Below are 25,067 nucleotides of genomic sequence, written 5' to 3' on the forward strand. Positions count from 1 at the left end.
AAAGGTGTCTTTTTTTTTTTGCTGCTGCAGTTCGCTTTGAACCCAGTGTGAAAAGGTACATTCATTTGTATCGAGAGGCCTGAAGATGACTCATCTATGTGGGTTGGTAAGGTCTGTAGTTTTAGCAAAACCTTTGCTTTTTTTTTGCACTTCACTACCAGATACTTTTGTGTGGCTTTATGTTACATCAGAGAAACAGAGGAAGCTCACAGGCAGCAACAACAAAAAAAAGTGAAATGGTTGGATGGAAAACTCAGCCTGTCAAATAATTTCCGGGCATCACAAATATCTGTCCTCAAGAGTATTTCCAGGTGGGATAACACCGAGTGGATTCACTAAGACTAAGCACAATGTCCTCATTTAATGGTCCACTCAGGACAAAATAGTCAAATGTTATGGAAGAAACACCAAAGAGTATGGGGGAGAATTTTAGTAGGGCGAAAAGAAGATTTTATTATCTCTGTTGAACAGAGTGGGGATGAAGAAAATATGAAATCCAGACCACAACAAATTCTAGGAAGAAAAAAAAAAAGAAAACAGTTGGCAAAACATTGATGTTCTCACTTTGTCTTAAAGTGTCTGGCAACACACAGCCTGCTGGCATTTAAAACCACTGTCTGCCTGCCTGCCTGTCTGTCTGACCGTCTCCAAGGCAACCAAGTGTAAACGACAGCAGGAGGTGTGCAGCAAAAACGGAGAAAAGAGAGGAAACACTAGAGTGGAGAGTCTGTTGAAAAGCATCAAAGGTTTGCTGGTCAAAGAAGGTTAGAGAAGACATACGGGCGGGAAAGACTCAGATGAGATGGCATCACCACTGTAAGTACACTTTAGTTCATTTCAACAATTTAATGCAATTAATGGGTGTGACGATCATTACGAGGAGGGAAGTTAACAATAATATCCAGAAAGGTCCTTTACATCATCTAAAATACACTTTTCTAATTTATTTATAGATGATAGTGTTGTTAATATGTTGATATATGAGACGCTTCAGCCATATTGTCTGTTGCTGTGTTGGTGCTGTCAAACATTAAACCAGACAGAGCTCATCCCTCAAAGAGTCATTTCTCTTGTGCATGCACGTACGCACACACACACACACACACACACACACACACACACACAGAAGTGCACACGCTGCACATACACATGTGAACTGTGATTATTGGAGAAGCTCATTTAGAGCATATATATGGTGAATCAGTTGCAGGAAAAACATGAGTAATTCCTATCACACCCCATGTGCAGTTTCTGCAGGGACCATTGGGTCATTAGAGAATTACATCACAGTGATAACATCACAGACATCCAGACTGCCGCAGACACTGAGCTGAAAGCACTCAGTCAGATATATCAGTGCAGTGTTTGCAATAATTTGCTTTTTTTTGCTTTTTTTCTCCATAAGTCTGTTCTGACCTCCTGCTCTGACTCTGAACTTTTCTCCGGCTTCAGCTCACGCAGATCTGACTGGAAAGCTGTGAACTATGGAGAGAAGTGAGAAGACAGAGAAGAAGTGGCGCGGTGTGGATGAGATGCTGAAAAGGGAGCAGGAGGAGGGAAATAAAGAAGATGATGTAGTTGTGAGCTGTGGACAAGAGGTGGATCGACATGTGGTCTCTGACACTGAGGATGAGGAAGAGCGAGGATGCACTCCCCTTATCAGTGCCTGTCGTAAAGGCATGACTGAAGTAAGTTGTGTGTGTGTGTGTGTGTGTGTGTGTGTGTGTGTGTGTGTGTGTGTAAAAGAGACTATTTGGCACGGGGACGTCTATTGTTGTGTAATCATGGTTCAGCTATTACTTGGCTGATCCGACATCAGTCCATTGTTCAATGGAAAAATTCCTACAAGTGAGCATGTCAGAGGTTGAGGGATGTGGGTGTGGGTGGGATGACATGTTGTATTTTTCCTTCCACTGACAATAACATGTGTTTACATGCATGTGATATCCATGTGACATGAATCTTTCTCTTTACATAACACCTCTGCGTTCTCTTGGGGAGCCATGTTCAAAACAAGCTCATGACTTAACTGTAACACAGGAGACACACTCCCCCTGTGATCCCCATGTCAAGTGACATAAGCCACTAAAATAAAAGCAGATATTTTGCAGAATTTTATGTTTGCAAATACTTTCACCTCACATGGTATCTCAGAAACACTGTAATACTTGTATAACAGTTTACTGATACAAAATATGAACAGCAACAGTCGTTTTATTACAAAATCTTTCATTTGAACCAGTCTACTGTTTTTTCCTTTTGGTTTCATTTACTGTTTTTCTGTGTGATGTTGTTAAAAGGTGGTGCAGCGGCTGCTGAACACCGGGGCTGATATGACCTTGTGTGACTGCAGGCAGAAGACAGCGCTCCATGTAAGCCCTCCTGAGCTCCAGGGAAAAGTGTTGGGGTGGATGTCGAGGCCTCATCTGCCTCCCCAGGCACAGCTGCTGCAGGCTTCCTGGCAGGGAGACTTAGACTCCTTACAGCAGCTGCTGGTAAAGCTCCCACACACACACATACACAAACACTCCCACTCAGGTGTTAGAGGATTTCCCAGATGAGCAGAGACAACAGAGGGAAACAACAAAGTTTTCCTATGGAAGAAACACAACTGGGTATTCTGTTTATATTTAGTCGAAGAATTCAGAGTCATTACATTTATGGATGGATAGCTTGTCTACCAGCAAATCTATCATTTTTGAGAAACGTGGTTTCTCTTAATGCCTACCAATGAGAACAGTAGGAGGATGCGTTCATGGTGGTTGGACCAAAAACTGATTTTTATTTACAAACCTCTAAAACAAATTTTGTAATAATGTAATTATGAAATGTCGTAATAAACTCCATGAGGTGGCTGGACATGAAAACACATTCCCAAATCATAAACAGCCCAGGTCAAGAAACAGGCTGACCTATTTTTTCACTGTGTCCTCGTGTGACTTTGTGTAATTGGAAATTATTATCACAAGCTTTAGATTAAAAAACACTTCACTGGGGTTTTACCAGAGAAATTATTTCTACTTCCAGAGTGATTCTGTCTCCAAGTTGCTACATTTCAAGTTGAATGTGTGTAAAGAGTTTTCAGAAATAAGATAAACTTGTTAATTTCTAAATTTGAATAGACCACAAACCACAGCGTCTATGCATCAAGCTACAAGGGATTGAAGATGACTTGTGTGTGCATATATGTGTTTGTGATTTCAGCACTTTGTACGTGACTCCATACTCAGTGCTATAGTGTGCCATGTATTATTCATGTGCGTGTTTGTGTATGTCTGCATGTTTCAGGCTCAGGCAGACAGGATGGACGTGAACCTTCCTAACAGCGACAGTGTAACAGCTGTGATGCTCGCTGTCAGGGACATTGACCTGTTTGAGAGCACAGCGACACCTTTGCCATGGGACCACAGACCTGTGGAGGTGGTCAAGGAACTGCTTGGACTCTCAGCGTAAGAAAACATTCATTTCTGCATGCATTGACGTGTAGGATACATACAGAGAAGCAAATGCACACACACAAACTTTTCTTTAGTCACACCTCCAGCAGTTGCCGGCTGTCTATTTGTTTTTTCTTTGTCGAAGGAACTTGCATCTTGAATTGAAATACTCCAGTTCTACTTAGTGCCCCAAAGAGGTTTGAAGTGGCCTCGGCATCAAGTAATACATTTTTGCTTTGACTGACACAACAACAAGGAAATGTACTGTATACCCAAACGAAACCCAAAAAGCACCCTGTCTACATCTGTCTTTAAACTTCTTGATCAGTGATCTGCAGGTACGAGACCACAGTGGCTGCTCTGCACTCCACTACGCTGCTAACATCAACAGCCCTCTGAAGGAGGAGATCATTCCTATGATGGTTGAGGCCCTAAGTCACACAGGTACACACACACACACACAAATACATTACGTCATTCACAATTTAAAGCTGCACTAGTAGATACTTTAATATTAGCAATGGATGAAATGTCTGTGTAATGTGAAAGGTGTCACCTGTAGAGATGAACCCATAGAGAATTATCACCTAACTGTGCAGTTCCTTTATGAAGCATTGACGTGTTGTTTAGCTCGTTGTTTTGGTTTTATGCTGCTTTAATGTTATGGTTCAGCCTCACCGCTGTCATAGTGCTGTTTGTAGCCTCCCTGATTGAATAATGGTCTCATACTCACAAACTGATGGTTCACAGTCCTTTTAAACTGTAAAATAATACCATCTTTTCATGTGATAACGTACAATTTTACATTTGCTCCAAAAATGAAATACTATTTATTACAAGTTATTCCCAGCAGTGAAATGCTGAATTTTTAGCTCAATGACAATCTCTGAGTGTTCAAAGTAATCTTATTTAATCAAATGAAATGTTTTGGTGTTCAGAGTTTTCCCGTTCCCTGCCATCAATATAAACAAGCTAGTTTACATAGCCTACTTTACAACTTTACTGCAAAACTATAAAACACATAAAAAATTTAAATGGAATTAAAGACACACCAACCTAGTGCCTGTATCAACCAGGTGCTAACTGAACAAAAGATATCAAAAAGTACTTTTAGAAAGCACTGTGTTACCATGTCGACATTCTTCCTTTATTTTCTCTTGCTACCATCTTTTTTTCAAAATAAAAGCATGGCCTTCGCAATAAAACTAGCTGAACAGGTAAAAACCATGTGCTTCAGTTGATATTTATAAAACGATTAAACATAAGGCTAACACATTATGTTTAACCATACATGAGGTCTTTTACACTGTTTTCTGTGAAAAAGCTGCACTTTTTCACCACCTGCTCAGCACCAAACAGCAAGGAGACAAAGTTAGCAGCTAGCTAGCAAACATTTAGCTGCTGAAGAGCTAATACTCAAAGGGATGCTAATGTTGCTCCATGTCTCCTGAATGTGTGAGAAGGTAACTGTTTCACATAGTTATAAAATGTTAATGTCATGTTCACAGCTTTTTCTGCTGCATCGATCTATGGCCAAAAAAAATCTGCTAATGCTGCTTTAAAGTTGTGGGAAAATTCTGACCTAAATTCCAACAGTGCATGTGATCGGCCATGGACAAATGAGGATTATACCAGTGTTTGTACATTCTCATGTTCAATACGGAGCCTACACAGCAGCATTGCACTTAACTCTTCCACACAGAATCACATACAACATAAGACCTGAAAAAATAAAACACAGAAAGTGTCAAAGAGAATGTAATACTAATTAATGTATGTATTACATACATTAATTGATAGCTAGATATGCAACTTTACTTAAAAAGTTAGATTCCCTGTCGATTGTCCTTTGTATCATTGCCTGTTCATTACATTGACTTAACAAATGGAGGTTCATTGATCAGCTACTTACATAACTGCGTGTTTACTGCAAAGTATGTATGACACGCGCACATGTTCACTCGTTTAAATAAAAACCCACCTCCTATTTATAATCCTCCTATTTATGATTATGTGCACACACATTCTTTGTTTGTCTCTCACATACACATACACATACACATACACATACACATACACATACACATACACATACACATACACATACACATACACATAAACAGCATACCAAGTTCATTCATAATCCTGTTTTTCAGAGTAAAACCTCTGCAGTTGCACTCAAAGCCTGCACTTATGTGGGAAAGTGTAAGAAAGGCTTGTTTGTGCATGTGTGAGCGACCAGGCTGCTAAGAGCCTTCATGAGTGTGTGAATCAGTTTGTATCAAGGATGGCGACACGGAAAACAAGGGGACACAGAGAGGATGGATGAATAGAGATGGAAAAAAACAGAAGTTAAAGGGTAAAACAAGTTGTTTTCAGACTTTTTACTGCTTCTAATCCCCCATCTTGTGTAAACAGGACAAGGTGCAGGGGTGTGGACCCAAACATGGATTCTGAGTTTTTCTGCTCTGCCTGTCTGACTGTCTCACTAGAGAGAAACAATGTTTGATCTCTCCTAGCCAGAAAAGTTTAAAAATGATTTCTGTTCTCACTCAGATGCTGCCCCTGTGTCACCCCTGTCCACTGACAAAAACTCGTGCCAGGGTTTGGACTCAGAGTTTGAAGATTCTGACATAGAGCTGGACATTGAGAGCCTTTATCCTCATCAGTCGACAGCGACCTCCCCTACGCAGACACACACCCATCAACACTGCTTTCTACTATACAGCCACACCGGGGTAAGTGATGAATGTCAAACCACTCTAGAGGAAAATGCTGAAAAATGCCACTTTACATCAACAAATCAAGGCTCCTATCATTCTTGGTCTGAGCTTTTTGAGAGAGGTTGTTTGTGTTTGAATATGCGATATGTTTTTTGTAATTTACTTTGTCCTTGCTTGTCAAATTACACAATATATTCAACTCTACCAATTTGAATATCAATTTATTTCTTTCTTTATTGCAATGTTCAACCAACATCCGCAGAACATGACCAGCAGGGTCTGTGTTGTGTTTAAGCACATATGTCTGAGTGCACACTGTGACTGTGGCTCTCAAGTAGCCACAGTTAACAAACACACACTGGCAGTGGAGTGGTCACCCAAAAGACAAATATGTGGAAGCAGTAATTGGCTGTTTAGATGAGTGTGTGTGCATATGTGTATGTGTGGAGGAGGGGCGCTCTGTGTGGCTGAGGAGGAAACAAGCAGGGCAGATGGTGAGCAGGAAGGGAAGAGCAGGTGGTTTACAGGGAAAAGCTACATTATAGCTCAGAGACCCACCGACTGACACTGACACTACTCAACTGTAGTGTATGTGTACATGCACAGTGGTAAAACTATTAACAATAAACCTTATACCAATATATTATAAATAAATCAAAACCAGATCGGTAAAATTATGTTAAAACTAACTAACCCAAACCACCAAGAGAGATAGATCTAAACCTCCAGCTCCATCACAGGAGCTGTGACTGAGCCATTTGCTGCTCTTAACATTATCAATGAAATGTAACAACTGAATCAATGAAATATATGTCTGTGGTTTAGTAACAGTGCTGGGTTTTTCATAATGTCTCTTTGCCCTGCAGCTTTTAGAAAGCATTCACAGAGGAATTTAAAATATTCAATACAAAATGAAATAAGGATATTATTTCCTCCAACTTGGAAATTAAAAAAAAAATGATTTGTTCGTTTTTGTTTCTTGATTAAAAAAAATAAATCACGCTGAAATTTCTTTTAGACACTGAACCCTTCTCAGCTTGCATCAGTACGACTGCAGTGCTCCTACCAACTTCTGTCTTTTAAGACTGGGACACGTATAATTAAACTCACTTTTGTTCTTTCCAGGAAGTGCTGGAGTCTCCAGGGTGCCCTCCTCTATCTGACCACCATAAAGATCTCAGTCAAGGTAAGAGCTCCTCCACTGACTCCTGCGGTTTTAGTGGTTTTAATGGACTAAGATGGGAGCTATTATTGTATGAAACTGGAGTGAACTTGTTAGAGGAGGGCACTTGTGTTCTTAGTCCCTCGGGGATAAAAAGGGCTAAACAGAAAACACAACAGGGGGATATGGGTGTCTTGGATGTCAGTTTACTTTACTAAGAGATCAAATTTTGAATTGTTTTTGGCCTTTTAAAGTGACAAAGGGGAGGGGGGTCAGCATCATCCCAAATAGGCCTTCAGATCGAATCACCCACTGAAAGGAGGGCAGTGAGGGAGGCGTGACAGCATGGGAGGGGTCTCACACACAAAACCACCTCTCAGCTGAGCTTGCTTGCTCGTCTTTTACCTCAGCCACAGCAGCATGGTTGAGACACAGAGAGGATAAAAGGTCCACTAAAAGAGTTACACAAAGAGGAACAAATGTGTAGAGAATACAGACAGCAAAGACAGAATACAGATGTGATCATAAGGTCTTGCCCAGCTGTGGAGGAATAAAGAGATAAACAGAGACAGGAGTTTTCTGATTTAGTCTTTAAACGTGATCTCAAAATGGGAGCAGAGGCGACCAATGGGCTCAGAGACAGGTAATGCTGGTGTTTTCTCTATGATGAGTATGAATGTGTTGTATATGAACACTGTATTTTTGTACAGTATATTCTATGTGAGCAGGAGCTGGTGTATGGGAAAGGCTGGATGTAAGTTTGCTGTCACTCATGTGTGAGGTCATCAAGGTTCAGTGTTATGTCGTGGCTTTGAAATCTAGAGAAACACCATGTGTGCTACCTGATATATGAACTTGAAAAACCTCAGAGTAACATTGTTCTCTAAGCATTCATGAAGCTGCAGCTTATAAAACTGTCTGTATGTATCTGAGTTTCACACTGTGAGGCACATACAATGGACTTAGGATTGTTGGGTGTAACTGTGCGGGTCTGTGTGTGCCTGCAGCAGATAAGGGGATCCCCCTCTGTTTCCAAAACGCCATGGAAACACTGAGAGACATCAGACAAGCCTACCAGGAGGCAGGGAGAGGAAGCAGGTGGGCTGGATAATATCTCACAATCTTTCTTTCTCTCTCTCTCACATACACACACACACACACACACACTGGTGCACTCTTTTTAAATGTATATAAGCTGTAAGGAAACAATAGATGGTACTGAGCTGATAGTATTAACACTGCTGACACATATAAACACATTACCATCTGTTCATACGTAACCACAAACACAAACAAACATTTAAATGCGCGTGCAGGTAACACTCCATCCCCCCAACACACAGTCTCATGTATACACAGTACACTCTCCCTGGGCTGTAGTCAACAACAGCCTCTTACTTTTACAACAACAGTAGAAGAGTGTCCTCTCCGGTTACACTCACAGACCTGTACGCAGGCACCTGTCACTGTGTCCAGAGGACAACCTGTTCTACCCAAACAGGTTCGAAACACAGAGACAGGGGGGGAGAGAGGGCTGTGGTGAATCAGCCCATTGTCTGTAATGTTGAGCTCTCAGCACTGAAACAAGTCCAAGCTCTACAAGAAGAATAAAGGTCTTTGAGCTGCTCTCTAATTTCATAGCAACAGCTTCCAGAAATAAAGAGATATGGGAAGAAAATGAGGTTTTTTTTGTTGCACTATGTTCAGTTCAGCACAAAGAAACAAAACTCAGAGGCATCTGCAATTCTCTTAAAATAATAATGTTAATGATAATTTCTCATTTGACCCCCAACAAACACTGATGATTATCTCTATGGTAAGATTAACCGTGTAACTCTTCTGTGTTTTCCCCAACAGAGGAGGTTTGTCTCTGCCGAGCCTGAGCGAAGACAGCAGACGCTGGGGCCATGTAGATCCAGCCCCCTCATGTGGCCTGCTGAGTACCAGGACCCCCTGTGTCCCCGTAACCCCTAGACACAGGTACACACTGTAGCTGGACTCATTATAAGACACTTTCCATTAAATAAGACCAATCAATAGCAGATATGTATAAGTCGTATAAGGGGAGTGAAGCAGCGAAAAATGACTGAATGACTGAAATAGAAAGAAAAAGGAATTTGACTTTTTGAATTTGACCTATGACCCACCCTGACATTGTGTGTACAGAAAATACATCTTAAGCCTTGATTCTGGTACTTTTTCGTCACAGGCCGCGGACAAGAAGTGTGGTTGCTGCGTGCCCACCCTCCCCCGGCATGCTGTCCGTCACTGAGCCCACCCAGCTCAGCCAATCAGCCCCCAACATCATGGAACCACTACTGTGTTCAAACACTATGATGCAGGCCAGGGCACACATCCAGACCCGTATGTACTGTATATATACAGATAATCATAGTTATCACAACTTTGACTTAATTATTTTCACAAATTACAAAGCATTATTACTTTTGAATAGAGGATCAGAGGAGGAGTTATAATTGAATTCCATCGTATGTCATGAATATTCAAAAGGACACAATGTTTTATATTATGTATAAATAAGAATACTTGGGTATTAATATTCAGTAGTAGTTCAATGTATTTTAAATCAGATGAGCCAAAGTATTTGAGTTTGCCAGATATTTGTGTGCATGTCGTTTTAATTTATAATTTCTTCCTCTTTGTAGGACTCGGTTCTCAAGATGCTGTAAATGAACAAAAGGTGAGTTTCAACAAAAAAAAAAAATCTTAATGACAATACATAATTCATTTTACCTTGACAGTCACTTCCACTGAATAACTGTCAATGTCCTTACTCTCTGCAGCTCACACAGGGTCTCTTGCCGGCTGTGCATCCCCGAACACCCAAGCTTTTGGCACCGCTGACCAGCCGGCCCAGAGGCAGTGCAGCTTTACCAGCACTTAAGCACCACGTTCCTCTGAAGCCCATCAGCCGGAGCCCCCTTTGCTCCAGGACCCGGCTGAGGAGAGAAAGGCTGTCCTGGGGCAGCCCGCGCACTGGCCCTCTGACTACCACTAAGGGCGGCAGTGAGGAGAGCGGGTCCAGCAGCATCAGCAGCAGCAGCCAGAGTTCCATCGATCTGGAGGATGATGAGAGAGATACAGAGGAGAGAGCCTCAGAGGACGGTGATCTGAAGTTCGTTGGAGACAGGCAGTTGCAGCATTCAAAGGATGTGGCATCCGCTGAGGCTGATTTGGTTGAGGAGACAAGGCGGAATTTTAAAGTTCAGTCGAGGATCAGTCCAATTCCACCAATCCACAGATCAGCACATAACCTGCATGGAGAGCCTATCAAACATGAGGGTGATCTTCTCAGCACTGAAACAGCTATAAACTGTCACTGTGAAGGCAAAGCCACCAATATGAGTTATACAAAAGAGTCTCTTGACAATCATTCCTTTACAAAATGTAACTATGCAAAACAAGGTGAGCATGTTAAAGAGACTGTGAACAGTGACATGCCTGTCACATCAGACTGTAAGGACAAGAACCGTGAGGGCTGCACTACAGACCCTGAGACTGATATTACACATGTCATTATATTTGATATGAATGATGACCAAGGGGATGCTATTGCATGCTCTGATAGGAACGGCAATGAACTGCATGTACAGCAGACAGCGAAGACAATGAAGGGTTCCTTTGAAAATCCAATCCTTCACAGTGCTGAGGATGCAAAATTAAATCCCAGCACTGCTGTGGGGAAAATTCAGCTCTTTACTGCGGCAGTAAACCTTCCACCGTCAGATGTGGATCCCATGACAGATAAGAAGATGTTGAAAGCCTTAAACCCTGCCCGGAGCAAGGAAAGAAGAACCCGCATGAACTGTGAACTAAGAGCAAATAATCAAACTAACAAATCAAACTCCTTCAACCCACTAACACATAAAGACCATAGTATCCTAAGTCGGAACAAGTCCAAAAACAATCTGAAGTACTCCTCATTTTCCACACAAGTCAAGGATAAAAACAGGAAAAGCCCTGAGCTAATTATTAGTGGAGAAGCCACGGTGTGTAAAGCAAAATCAAAGCTTAAATCTGCAAAGAATTGTCATCGTAGCACTGACACCCCATCGCCACGAAAGGTTATTGATCACCCACAGAGCAAAAGACCAAATATGAACAAGTCTAACAACAACAGAGCTCAACCAGCAGTGAGGGAGCTGAAGAGCGCCCGGCAGTTGAAGAGACTCAGTGTAACAGGGACACCAAGGTCTAAATCTGCTCTGGACTTCATCACCTACAAAGACATGTTTCAGCAGATACAGAGCACGGATGAAGGACCAGCCATCTATGAGATGTTTGCTGGCCCTATCTATGATAACCTTAGGGTTTCCAGCTCCTGTGAGAAGACAAAGGACAGACAAGTGCAGTCTGCGCCATCCAGGAAGACGCAACAGCCCCATAAAGTCAAACACAGACCCCTGAAGCAACCTCAGTGTAAGGCGAAGAGAAGCCCAGGGGAGAACATGGTGGTTTCAGCTAAAAGCAAAGCAAGACTTGGGTCCTCTAGAGTGAAACCTCACCTCACACCTGTATCAAAGAAAGGTACTTATACAGTGATCAGTATGCATAAACAGGAGACAGAGTTAGATGGCTCTAAGCATGGTCAAAATAGTGCGCAAGAAAAGGCTGAAGATCATACGTTATATACCATAGAGGAGGCTCTGTCTAAATATGGGTCTGAACTATTCAAATCTGATGACAAAACACTGACTATGCCCATTAATGTGCAAGAAGTAGTTGGGAATTCATCATCAGGAAACCTGAACAGATCAGTTCCTGAGCCTGTGTTACATCAAAGCTCCCAACAGCCAAAGATCAACACATGGACATCCTCTCACAGCAGCAGCAACACCATTATGTCACCAGTTTACCAGAAGTTTCTGGATGAAGTGGGAGATGGGCCGCTTACGGATGACCTTCTGCAGTGTCTGGCTGAGGAGCTGATCTCACTGGATGAGAGGGATGTATCCATAGGCCCGTGTCCCGACAACCTGGAATCGAGCAAAAAGGAGCCCAACAGAGAAGAGGATCCTGTAACAGGAACAAATATGTTTCCTGAGGTAAACTTGATGGTTAATATTAAGGTTGAAAGTTCACTGTCACAATTAAGCGATAATTGTGACTGCGCATATAAAGACACCTTGAATCTCGACTCATTCAGTCATGTTCTTTCGTAACTCCACATATTTAGGGACTGTACCAAAATTATACCAAATACCAAAATAAAGGATGTGGAGTATCTGTTGTGGTGGGTGATAAATCATCCTCTAATAATTTATTGAAAATTGACTAAACTTTTCAATAAACTAATTCAGCACCTTAAAGGAATATTTCGGGAATTTGCAATGCAGTTGAATAAAAAATAATGGGTGTTTGAGGCTATAGTGCGAACTGTCCCTTTAACGCTAAGAAACCCACTATAGCCCTTGCATTGCAAAATTATTAGTGATTTTTAGTTTATAATCCAGTTCACCCTACATGCTAACAATCATTGCTCAGTTTCATTCTGTGTATTTTACTGCAGGTTATTTCAACAGTCAGTGCAGGTCTGCTTGGCTCTGGGCTGGCTGTAGATGACACCATCACATGGACAAAGGGTGAAGTGCTCGGCAGGGGGGCCTATGGGACAGTAAGTCTGCTAGCAACATAAATAACACCTTCAAGATTAAGAAAAAAAGGTCTCAGTATACTGTATATGCTGCCCTCTCACCAGGTGTACTGTGGCCTGACCAGCCAGGGCCAGCTGATAGCTGTGAAGCAGGTCAGTCTGGATACCTCTGACCCTGACACTGCAAAGAGGGAGTACAGTCGTCTGCAAGGGGAAGTGGAACTGCTTAAAACCCTTAGACACACCAACATTGTGGGCTTCCTGGGGACCTCGCTTTATCAGCATATCGTTTCCATTTTTATGGAGTACATCCCTGGAGGATCCATTGCTAGCATCCTGCACAGGTTAGGTTGATTTGAAATACCTTAACCCATGTGTCAAGCTTTAGGAATGACCTGTTTGTGACAAAACATCACAGCAGGATCTTAAAATAAATTATCTTTACTAATACCTTCAATACAAATTGTCCCCTCTACTGCCCTCAGGTTTGGTCCTCTGCCAGAGCGAGTGCTGGCTCTGTACACCCATCAGATCCTGGAGGGGGTGGCCTACCTTCATCTGAACAGGGTGATTCATCGTGACTTGAAGGGAAACAATGTCATGCTGATGCCCACTGGCATCATCAAGCTCATAGACTTTGGCTGTGCACGACGTCTCAGCTGCCTGAACCACACTGCAAGCAACAATGGAGACCTGCTCAAGTCTGTCCATGGAACACCTTACTGGATGGCACCAGAGGTAGATATGGAGCTCTTTTAGGTGGTTGTGTGTCAGGAGGACTTTTTGAATTGTTTAAGCTCTACTTGTTTAAGTGTAACTTTGACTTTTAAACTATTCTCACCTTTTGTCATTTCTTCTACCTTTTAGGTCATCAATGAGACAGGATATGGCAGGAAGTCAGATATATGGAGTGTAGGTTGCACAGTGTTTGAGATGGCCACAGGGAAACCACCACTTGCACACATGGACAAAATGGCTGCCTTGTTCTACATTGGAGCTCAGAGAGGATTGATGCCCTCCTTACCAAATGGGTTCTCGGATAATGCCAAGGACTTTGTAAAAATCTGCTTGACAGGGTGAGACAATGTTTCATCTCTTGTTGAACGCATGGAAAATTCCTTTTGTAAGATCACTTCCCCTTCATCTGATTTATTTTAGCAAAAAATTGATTTGTTAAGTGTCAAACTCATCTAATTGGAAAAAAATGAATTGCAAATCTTATCTGTCTAGACACGTTTGTGAATGATTTCCCTAATATTCTATTGTTCTCTCTCCACTCCAGTGACCAGATACTACGGCCATCTGCAGACCAGCTCCTGAAGCATTCATTCATCCCCAAAATTGAGACTGGAGTGAACTCTTGGGAAACACAGAAAAAGAACTGCTGTGGTCATCCACAAGGACAGTGTGGTTAACAAGGAGTTGCACTAAAACAATATTTCTTCATGGGGACATTTATTGATTCAAATTAGATTGGTAAACCAAAACACAAAGTATTCTTTTGAGACCCTTTGAGGACCTGCCACCTATCCCCCCCATGTTTGGCAACATGAGGCACTGGCCATGTGTCCCACACCTTTTTGGACACTAGAATACTGAGTATATCAAGGGTTAAGAAAATGTAGTCATTACATTCTTGAGCTGAATTTTAAATGGAACTACAGAAGAAGCACTTTCACTTGGTACATTAATAGAAGCTATAAAATGTAACAAGATAGATGCCACACTTTTGTTACTGACTTTGTGGATTTTCTATAGCAAACTTAAAAATGTGCCAAACTTATAAATACCATAATTTCACATTTCTACAGTTTAACTCTAGGTCTGTCGGGTACGTAATATTTAGTTTCTGATAAAGTGTCAAATTCATATTGCTGCATACATTATCAGCTCATTCCCATAACCTTCGTTTCAGAGCTTCCTGTTAGCTTTCCTCTGAGGAGTTATTGAGGAATCAGTGTGTAAAAAGAGACATGCCACAGATAAGAACTTTTCATTACTATAAGCTACTGTACAGACATGTCTTCTCAAATTCAATCCACAAATCAGTAGGTTATTTTTTTACTCCTAGAGTCTAGCAACATGCATATACAGTATGTGTAATAAATCGACAGCAACAACCAGAATTTATACTGTGTCAGGATAGTGGCAACTTTGAAGTTTATTTGTAATACTGAAATGAAAAGAAAAAAAGGTTGTAAAGAGTGGCTTATGCTCATTTGTCCATAACTGCTGTTGTTCTGTGCACCCAACTGTAAAATCCCTAATGAGGGTACAAACAATCCAGCCTCAGGCTTATTGGGTATTTTGCACACTCTAGAAATACAGGAGTAACCCAGTCAAGAACAGAGGGGACTGGGTAATATCAAGATTTTAGAACAATAGAGTTTAATGTATGAAACTAATGTATAGACGTGTCCGGACAGTTACATGGCTGTAAATAAATTCAACCAATTGGATGAGGATGTCGGTGACAAAAACTATCAAGCTCGTCCACATTACAGATACTAAAGCTTTCCAACATATGCAGCAGGTCATCTTGCATATGGCCAGTTAGTCACTGTTCTGACTACTGTTGCTGGAATGGAAAGAGCCAACAAGTGTTTGTTTTTTTTCGTCTCCTGAATAGTACCCTGTTAATGATTGATTGAATAATATTTGTATCCCTTTCATGGGCTGACATCTAAAGGGCTACAGCTTCATGTCATGAAATTATGCCTGACGCACTTCAAAATAAAAAGGGTTATGTAAACTTTAATAGCAAACTATTACTGTCCTTGTCATTTTTTTTCTTGTTGAGGCAAAACCTTTGGCATCCAGCTTAAGGTCTACTTAGAGGTCCAAAAAATAATTTTTGGTACAAATTGCATCGCTCTGATGTGATTAGTAGGTGTTGAATGTGCCTGTGTTGAGGGCATCAACTGACATTTCCTGTGATGGAAAAGCACAGTACAGCACCCTCTGTAGGAAGGCTGTAAGAAGCACACACCACTGGAATGCTGCAGTCATTCACCCGATGATGCCCAAACGGTAGATCCACAAAATAAAAGTCTTTTATAGGTATTATAGTTATCTTGTTATACTTACAAGCAGCTCCAAACCTGAGTAGTCATGGTATAGCTTTTTTTTTCTTTAAACATACAAAAACGTATGTACATTTATCTCCACTTCCTGTAAACAGTAAGTAAGTGCTCTCCTTTTAAATCCCTTTGATGATTGAAACATGCAAATCATACGCACAGTACTTAAGTATAAAAAGAAATCAAGACAAGAAAAGTAATTGAGGAGATGAAACTTTACACCTAAAAAAATTGCATCCATCAACAGTACTAAATGGAATGCCAGCAAACATAACTTGAACTCATCTCCAGCTGGCCACTGGCTTCCTCCATACAACTGCAGAAATGTGATTCAATTAAATTATTTATAGTACTTGTAATACTTTTGTTTCTCCATATGGGGATCTTAGATGTAGGGAAGGACTTCCCTCCCGATGGAAACACACTCAAACCCTCCCCACGACAATCACACCCGCCCAACCTTTGCACATTCCCAGACCCATTTGAGGAGGAAGGAGAACCAAGCAGCAATTCAACACTAACAGAAAAACAGGACCGAGCATCACAGCCCAGAGATGTGACAGTGAGGAAGCATAATTTTTCATCTGTCTAGTCTCTCAGAAACTGAGAAGTCCAACAATACTTTTCATGTTTTTGGAGATAATTTTTTCTGCCTTTCAGTAAAGGGTTTATCATCACATAAAGAGTTATTTTTCTAGGGCACTTGACAAGGAGGTGAGCATAGTCTTCAAAGTCTCAACTGTGGGTTGTTTGATGCCATTTCCATGTGGTGGCCATAGCTGCAGAGTGGTGGACTCAGTGTCTCTGCTCTCCCACTTCGTGTGGCGATTCACTAGGAGGGTACTGCTGAGAGGTCCGCAGCCCACCTGGGTGTGACAGGAGGGAGGAGGAGAAACAAGAATAAGGAAGAGGAGGGGGAGGGAGGGAGGGAGGGAGGGAAGGAGGTTAGCCAAAGAGCTGCAAGCCAGATGAGACACACTGCAGTACAGGAGAGGAGCAAAGGGGAGAAAAGGGGGAAGAAAAAGATGAAGTACCTGCAGCACCAGTGCCACCCTTGGAGATTTTGCTCACTTTGGAGCAAGAAGTGGAGGATGAGGAAGGAGGGTGGTGGTTGTGGCTGACCTCTGGGTACGCCCTCTTGCGTGATGTGGATGAAGAGAAAGAGGTGGATCCGGGAGGAGCAAGCGTCATCCCTTCCATGCTGACCAGCCCCGGGGGACCACGTAGCAGGCCTCCCCCGCCACCTGGGCCCTCGGGACCTCCTCGCCCATTGCCGCTGTGTGTGTGAGGGTGACTGTGCTTGTGATGGCGATGGAGGTTGTGCTCCGCTCCGCGATGTTTCTCTTTGTTCACCATCGGGCTGGAATGTTTACTCTTGTTGTTGGTGGTCGCCATGCCTTCATCTGATGAGCTGTGGCACTCTGATGATGAAACTTTTATCTTCATCTTAAGCTCGTCTTTGCTGGGTTGCCCACTTTTATCCAACTGGGAGCTGCCGCCAGACACAGGAACAGCCAGGCGGAGTTTCAGCGAGCTTTTGTCCCGTTTGTCACTGTGATGACGTCTGTCTTGCCCTGAAGTTGAGGAGGAAGGGACTTTAATTTTCATTGGGGAGGCGGTGATGCCACCACCTCCACCATGGGACGTTTGGTGGGGCTGTGAATGTTTTCTATGGTCTGCTTGGCTCATAGATGATGGTGCATAGGTAGAAGAGGAGGAAGACGACATTTCGCAATCCATTACACCTCCATGCTGTTCCTGCCGGCGTTTCTGTCCAGAGACAGCCAGCTCTGCAGCATGTTTCTCTCTGTATTTGTCCAGAGACAGCTTCTGAGCTGGAGAAGGTTGTGGTGGTGGAGGAGGCTGAGCTGGTGGAGGGTATGCAGGCTGAGGTGGTGGCTGATGCTTGCCCACTCCACCCCCACCAGCTCCTTTTTGTTCCTGTTTGACAGGGTTAAAGTCTATTGTTTTCTCTGTCCTGTATATCGGTGGATGCTGAAGCAAAGAGGATGTGGAGGTCTGCAAGGACAGTGTCTGCTCTTGGAGAGGGATGCTGAGGGGTTCCTGTTTTAAACAGGTGGAAGGGTACCCTGCTTGGTTCTGTTTGCCCTGGGGCCACTCACTGTGGCTAGCAGGATTGTATGTACCAGCCATGGTGTCCAGAGTCAGGGGTGCACCTCCAGACTGGCCAGGCATGGACATGGTGAAGGTGTTGCCTGCTTTGGAAAAGCTTGGGTTGGATGAGACTCCAGCAAGCGACGCATCACCTTGGTCTTGGAGCATGGACGGCCCAGGAAAGGAGTTATCCATCAACTGGGTGCTCTCAGTCTTGGGCTTTTTGGCAGCTTGTGTCGCCTAGGTGGGATAGAGAGATTTGTTAGACGGTTTAGTCAGCAGTAGTACAAATACTCAATGTAGTGGGATTTCTCTTGTAACTCCTAATCCTTTGCTAGTTCAAATTTTAAATTGCCAATCAGTTCTTTGCCAAACGGGGCTGAGCGGTAACACGCTGGGCAGCCATTTTGGCATGTAAGCTTTTCCCTGATTTTTAAAGACCATGCAAGTGTACAGTAGTATGTCCTACCCTCCAGTTGCGTATCCTCTTTAACCGGCTGGGCGTCTTCTCCAGAATCTGCAGAAACTCATGGGTCAACTCTGCAAGTACAAGACATGATTGTTGTTTGATGCCTAACTTAGACAATTAAACTGTCTTATTCAGACACTTTTAAAATATCTATATTATATGAACTTTGGGTAAATGCTTACAAAACACCACCACATGCTGCAGAAAACCTTACTATACTAAATATAGCAAGATATAATACATTGCTGTAAGTGACATTAATTCACTTTCATAAATTATGGCAAACAAAAACACATGTATTGCATCTCACCATCAAGCAGCTCGAGAGTGACAGAGCTGTCCACGTACTCCCACCAGTGTTTCCCATCAGTGGAAACCGGGATCTCCCAGTTGGACCACTTACATGCCAGGTGGATGCACACACAGGCGATCACCGTGGGCTTGTACTGGAGGCAGAAGGTAGTGAGGTGTAGACTGTATAATGTGTGAGGGTATGCGCAAGTGATGAGTGTGTGCAGTGTGTGCAAGACAGTGGATATTTCACATATGTGAAGGTGTAGGTATGGGAGTGAGTCAGTTCAGGCCAGGTGAGGTCAGGATTGGTCCAACATGTGGAGAAAAAAGAAAAAAACACAAGAGGGAGCAGACAACTTTAATTTACTGGTGGCATTGGTTGCAAAAGACAGGCCATAATTTGATTGTGTTGATACATTAAACTTGATCTGATAATGTAACAGCTTCTCACTTCAAACTGGCAACAACACAGGTAACATCAACTTTTCAACCCATGTAATGTAAAAGGACACAATTCCCAGTGCTTAAAAGCAAGAAGTTAAAAGTGTCATGAGACAATGATTTATGTTTTAAAGGAACTCAGCTGGTTTAAATGTTGGGACATCAAAACAAAAGTGAGGGAAGTGAGTGGGGGGCCATGTCTAGTAGCTAAGTGTAGTCTGCCCATTGTGAAACACACAACCCTGAGGCCACCCATGTGACAGATGCATAACTGTACAATGAACTGACAGGTGGCTGCTCCTACAGCCCTCTCTGTAGGGTCTCTCTTTCTTTGAACTGTGTTAAAAAGGGATACATCTAGTGGGTCCTCCAAATCAACAAATATAATGTAGAAGCAGTGCTGCCAGTGTTAGGCATACACTAAAGTCTATGCTCTCAATACTGCCAGAATAAGCCTTTCTAAATTAAATATCTTAGCTTACTGACCTATAACTCAACCCTACTCTTCTACAACAATGGAATTGAAGAGTGTAATGCAAGTATAGATCATAATCAGACAGTACAACATATTCATATCACAGTCAAAATAACAAATAGAAATAGACAAGTGGCTACCATCCAAGTATTGAAAACTAAAATATAGACACAAGCTGCGAAAAAACATTTTTAAACTCCCCAAGGTTTTGGTTCTTTGTTATCAAGTTCACTTTTGGTGAACCAGATAAATCAGTTAATCAACTTCAGCACTGACGCTGTTTTTTTAAGTTGAAAGTTGGTTCTCCGCAATTATTTCAGACACTTAAGCCATGAATATGATATTGCAGCCATGATGAACAAAAGATTCTCGAGGAAAAGTTAATCCATGTTATAGCTAGATTCAACAGTATGAACAGCCTTAACTTCACAATGCTGTATTTTGGTCAAAGCTGGATGGTAACCTTGTGCAGTGAGACAAGTACAATGTCTGGAGTCTGGTCTGCCAGATTACAGTGGCCTTAAACAAAGCTATCAGTCACAGCTGACATCTGTTTGATAACTCCTCTCAAAACACCTCTCTCCCATTAATTTATACATTGAAAATAATTTCAAACATTAAGCATGTGAGTCTTCAAAACTAAATTAAAATCAATCAATTTGTAAGAATATTGAGAGATTCTAACAACAATCAGTAGGTTACAGGTTTCACTCTTAATAAGCGCCAAAACCTCTAACACCATTCACAGCATCCAGACATTGTCTACTGATTTGGAGTAGTTGAAAACAAAGTTAAATCCATTAATACCATACCATTTCCACCACTGCCTACTTTGAACAAACCCTTTAAGGACCCAGTTTTTCTACTAAAAGACGTGTCAAGAAAGACATTTTGTCCTGACTCAATTCATATTCACCAAATGCATTTTGATATATACGAGAAATACTATATGTTATACGCATTAGATATTTACAGGTCCTTAATGGGTCACGATTAGGTTTTTCTTGACACATATTTTACATAAGCTACATGTAGATAAGAATGTGATAGAGCAAGAAAAAAAAGACAAGCAAATATTGAAAAAGTTTAGAATATCTGAGGAGATAATGCATTTTGAACAAATGGATGTGAAAAAGAAAATTTTAAAAATGAATTTGCGGTACTTACCGGAAGGACCTCTACGAGAAATGTTTACATCTGTGAAATCTTTAGCTGCTATTCAGGCTACCAAAGTGTCTTTCTCTTTTAGAATTATGCACTTTTTCGCAACCGAACAAACATGTGGGTTTCAAGCGCACCACTACACTTCACATCTTGCATTCAACCCATCTGTGCCAACACATGGTCCCTTGTACAATACACCGCACTGCGACTGGGGCCGGTAACGCTACAAGCCTGTCCCACTTCCTTTGAACAAGGGAGGGGAGCTGAGGGGGAGGAGGCAAGCGTCCCAACAACCACCAGCGCAAGTAGGGCCCGTTGGACACTGAAAGGGTACCCTGCATTACTGGAAGCTATGGTGTGCAGTCAAAGTGCAACAAAGGAGGGGCAGGATAACAACCTGTTGGTAGCCATGAAATAGGAAGTCTGTGCCAGATCCTTGCTTGCTGTAAGAGACAAACAGAAGAAGAGAAAGAGAGGGAAGGGAAGAATGATTACCATTTATGCAAGGCAAAGCATTTTGTTATCATTAGGACAGAACTGAATGTTTGCCTTGTTTTAAGATCATTTTCATTGCACTGATTAAGCCAAGACCAAGACTGAAAATAACAATTGGCACCAACTGTTGCCACATTTTGGAAATTTTCAGTATGCTAGATGATTTTTCTAAATTAAATCTGGAGGGAAAGTTAGGAGATCCAATCTAATCCAATATTATTAATAAATTGCTTTCAGTGTTATTGCATCATGATGAAATTATGTTCTCATTTTACAAAAATACAGTTGCAGTAGCAAATTAATCACTCCAAGCAAATTTAAAGACAAGTTGCTTTCTTGAACAGTGGAACTGAGTTCAAGGCACTAGTTTGATCGATCTACATGTGATTTTGCATGTATATCTACAATATGTAAAGAATAAACTATTGCTACTTATTCTTTTCCAGTTACTGCTAATCTCATAGGGGGAATGAATTGGCAAACCCCTATAACTAATTATTAAAATCCAGTCTTCGACTTGGCCCAACAAGCACCAGTCAATGTTGCGGTTTATGGGCTGTGTCATATAATGAACTCAAAAGGTCATCAAAAGAAAAAAAGAACAAGGCGTGTGGTTATGTAACCATTAAATCAGCAAGGTTTTTCACCCCCCTCCCCACCCATATCTGGAGGTGGGAAAAACAAGACCAGAGGGCACAAAGAGCAAAGAAGGAAGCCTCTACCTCGCACTAGCTGGGAACATTTCACCACATCAGTGTGTGGGTGATCAATAGTAATTTCAAAGCCTGGAACAAAATACATGACAGGTGAGTTTAACACAAACACAGTTGGGAGGTGACATGTCATTTTAAGATTCAACAAAGAAATGTAGCGCTTGTTTTAAAGGATATTGATTCATACAGACATGTGAATAGTGGAGATTGATGGCCAATTCATTCAAGTGTGTTACAAAATATTCCAGATTAAGTGCAGTCAACTCATCTCCGACCACTTTCACTTTGAATGACATCTCTCAGTTTCAAATGTAGTCAACAAGTGAGCAAGAATCATTGTAGCTGTAAAATAAAATGTTGCAAAGCAGCGAAATTATGATATAATTAGTCAAAAATGACCGTAAAAATTCCCTAAAGCCTTATCAATAGCAGAGTTTGCGACTAATGTCAGCATTGACAAGAATGACATGTCACCTTTACACGATTTATTGAAAATACATATTTGACATGATACCCATACAGTAGCTGATAAAACATTTCACTTAACAGGCTGTGATGAATAAAATCAGTGATCAATAGCACTACTCCCTTATTGATAATGTAAGCCAATGATAATGATTATGAAAAACAAAAGTGCTCTCTCTCGCTCAAGTCATCCACTCCAGTCACCACTACTTACCCAGGGTCTGCAGCACTATGGATTCAAGTATCACCAGCTCTTGAGCTTGCTGGAGGTATGCCTGAAGTTTGATAGACAGTCATTACAACACAATTGTAATGAGTCTATTAATCTATCCCTCTAACAACTGATTTCAAATGGCCAAAACTCCAAACAGAGAGGCTCATTTTACTATTAATGTTAATCTTGGTAAGATGCAGGTGTTTGTTGCACACCAACAGCAGGCCAGATGTGTAAAAATAAGACCCTTTGTACAGGGCGAAGGAATGCAGCACAGCCAGTTATACTGTACACAGGGAAACCATGACCACTGAGAGAACTCGAAAGACAGATGTGGAGGGGGAAAAAAACATTAAACCATTCAACATGCAGAGCTTCCCGAACTTACATTACTTTTTGTGTCTAGAGGTGGTTCTTGGGGATTTAGGCAAGCATGTGCAACTTTGATCACATGTTCGAGTTTCCGAGGTTGCTCTTCCACTTTTGCAGCCAAGAATAAGGTGGTTGGAGATATTATCTGTATAAAAGCATCAAGACATTTAAATCCAAACCCAAACTACCTAAAGGATGTCACAGTCTATCTAACGTGTAATAAGTTACAGGTAAAGAGTAGTATTAAGAAACATAATACTTACATTTCTATGGAATTTGGTGAAGGAATGGTGCATATAAAATCTATGCATGTAAACAATGGCTGTATTTATTGTTAATTGAGAGCTGGAAGTGGGGGTCAAGGACAATTCTGGGAAATAATTAACTTAATCTATGAACAATACAGCTATACGCTATTCTGTCAAGCCAAGACACACTACTGGGCGACTTATTAGCGCTAAATTTTAAGTATTATTTTATTTTAACCGGGTAAAGAAAAGTTAACAGCTGAGTCGACGATACTGTGTAGCAGGTGACTTAGCTTTATGCTAATTATACTAGTGCAAAATCAATATCACAAGGAAATGACACATAAAACCTTCATACGTCAGCTTACTGGACTATTGAAGGACGCAGTTATTTGTTAAACCAAGCTATACCGCGTGGAAGACGCAAGAACCGTCAGATTTTTGTGGGCAAGTGATTAGCAGCAGCTGCAAACTAGCCTAACGGCCTATCAGACGTCAACCCTCAGCTAGCTAGTTAACGTGCTACATTAGCGTAGAGCTAAACGTACAATCACAACATCGAGATTTCGCATGAAGATTTCTTAGTAAAACAAGATTTTAACCAACGCAAAAACAAAACATACAAGTCGAAAAAACCTCGAAACTTGTTCCCTAATCTCAGCGGTCTCTTCAAAATGAGTAACGTAATGGGCCCGCTCCAACCGTTAGCGCCATGTCTGCTTCCAGCCTGGTCGAGGGATAAGTTTGTTTACAAAAGGATACACATTGAGTCTCTGGCCCATATCTTGGATCAGATTCGCCGCTTGCTGTCTGTAGGAGAGCTCCCGATCTGGTTCTACTCCACATCGGCGGGACGGCGTGGTTTCGAGCTGCTCCCGGGTGAAAAACCACTTCGACGAAGACCCCCGGCACGCCGCCATTGCTCTCCAACGTTCACTCGGGCATCTGTAAAGCGGATGTGACGGCGATGTCGCACAGGAAACAACGACTTTTTCGTTGGTGAGAGCCATGGATGTACGACCATGGTGCAGGTCTGTTATCCACACACTAAGGGCTGCGGTGTGCACATTTGTAAATATTCTTATATAACAGGAAATGACATTGTCTCTGATCATTTAAAATGAATTAATTCACATTTGAATGACAGTGCGTTGAATTAAGTCAATTCCTTTCAATGAATTTGTATAACCCATTAACCAACAATAATCATTGACATCGTTAAAGACCACACAACTTGAATTATACTTACTATCATAACTGTGTATATTTAGAAGATGGGGGAAAGTTCGTCAACTGGGTGCATGATTTTTTATTTATGAGCTGAGTTAATGTTAGCCAAAGACGAGCATTAAGAGGACGCATAATAACTCATCAGATGGCATTGTGACTGGCAGCCTCAGAAGAATTTATAGATTATAAAATGTCTCTAGGCCAGTGATTGACACATGACCTCTAACAGAGAAGACAGATGGAAAGATGGAAAAAAACATTATATTTACCATTTTAATATAAGATTTGATTTTAAAACACAATTGTAATGTAATTGTAATTATTCCCTTCGTTGCACATCAATCAGTCTCCATTTC

General features: G+C 41.7%; 2 protein-coding genes across 4 annotated transcripts; one reads left to right on the plus strand and one right to left on the minus strand.

The window, feature by feature from the left end:
- Positions 1-1,352: 1,352 nt before the first annotated feature.
- Positions 1,353-15,701, plus strand: map3k19 (mitogen-activated protein kinase kinase kinase 19). The gene is made up of 16 exons (XM_023423080.2): positions 1,353-1,688; positions 2,301-2,495; positions 3,289-3,449; positions 3,766-3,881; positions 5,994-6,175; positions 7,286-7,346; positions 8,330-8,420; positions 9,180-9,302; positions 9,532-9,686; positions 9,989-10,023; positions 10,127-12,388; positions 12,853-12,957; positions 13,042-13,280; positions 13,422-13,674; positions 13,804-14,012; positions 14,219-15,701. Exons 1-16 carry the CDS (start codon positions 1,485-1,487, stop codon positions 14,349-14,351), a joined length of 4,524 nt encoding a protein of 1,507 aa, XP_023278848.1. The 5' UTR covers positions 1,353-1,484; the 3' UTR covers positions 14,352-15,701.
- ccnt2a (cyclin T2a) lies at positions 14,375-24,438 on the minus strand. 3 transcript variants are annotated; one of them, XM_023423041.2, is made up of 10 exons: positions 24,244-24,436; positions 23,497-23,578; positions 23,250-23,378; positions 22,862-22,922; positions 22,192-22,254; positions 21,372-21,417; positions 18,911-19,074; positions 18,601-18,671; positions 17,051-18,371; positions 14,375-16,882 (listed from the first exon to the last, which is right to left on the minus strand). In XM_023423041.2, exons 1-10 carry the CDS (start codon positions 24,399-24,401, stop codon positions 16,812-16,814), a joined length of 2,166 nt encoding a protein of 721 aa, XP_023278809.1. In that variant the 5' UTR covers positions 24,402-24,436; the 3' UTR covers positions 14,375-16,811. The 3 variants fall into 3 exon arrangements, 2 of the variants coding, with proteins under 2 accessions (XP_023278809.1, XP_023278808.1); XM_023423040.2 differs by having other exon boundaries at positions 14,375-18,371; positions 24,244-24,437; XR_002761665.2 differs by lacking the exons at positions 14,375-16,882; positions 17,051-18,371; positions 18,601-18,671 and having other exon boundaries at positions 18,935-19,074; positions 20,978-21,417; positions 24,244-24,438.
- Between the last annotated feature and the right edge of the window lie 629 nt (positions 24,439-25,067).

Source organism: Seriola lalandi, unplaced genomic scaffold (assembly GCF_002814215.2).
Source record: "Seriola lalandi dorsalis isolate HSWRI2012SDOR001 ecotype SW California unplaced genomic scaffold, Sedor1 jcf7180002054689, whole genome shotgun sequence".
NCBI lineage: Eukaryota > Metazoa > Chordata > Actinopteri > Carangiformes > Carangidae > Seriola > Seriola lalandi.

What these genes read in the sequence shown, in the direction of transcription:
- map3k19 (XM_023423080.2), top strand. Translation starts at nt 1,485, where the DNA reads ATGGAGAGAAGTGAGAAGACAGAGAAGAAGTGGCGCGGTGTGGATGAG. An exon ending in GCAGGGGGGCCTATGGGACA is followed by an intron (nt 12,958 to 13,041) that starts GTAAGTCTGCTA and finishes CCCTCTCACCAG; the next exon opens with GTGTACTGTGGCCTGACCAG. An exon ending in ATTGCTAGCATCCTGCACAG is followed by an intron (nt 13,281 to 13,421) that starts GTTAGGTTGATT and finishes TACTGCCCTCAG; the next exon opens with GTTTGGTCCTCTGCCAGAGC.
- ccnt2a (XM_023423040.2), bottom strand. Translation starts at nt 24,401, where the DNA reads ATGGCGGCGTGCCGGGGGTCTTCGTCGAAGTGGTTTTTCACCCGGGAG. An exon ending in CACTCTCGAGCTGCTTGATG is followed by an intron (nt 18,672 to 18,910) that starts GTGAGATGCAAT and finishes TTGTACTTGCAG; the next exon opens with AGTTGACCCATGAGTTTCTG. An exon ending in AGAGGATACGCAACTGGAGG is followed by an intron (nt 18,372 to 18,600) that starts GTAGGACATACT and finishes TATCCCACCTAG; the next exon opens with GCGACACAAGCTGCCAAAAA.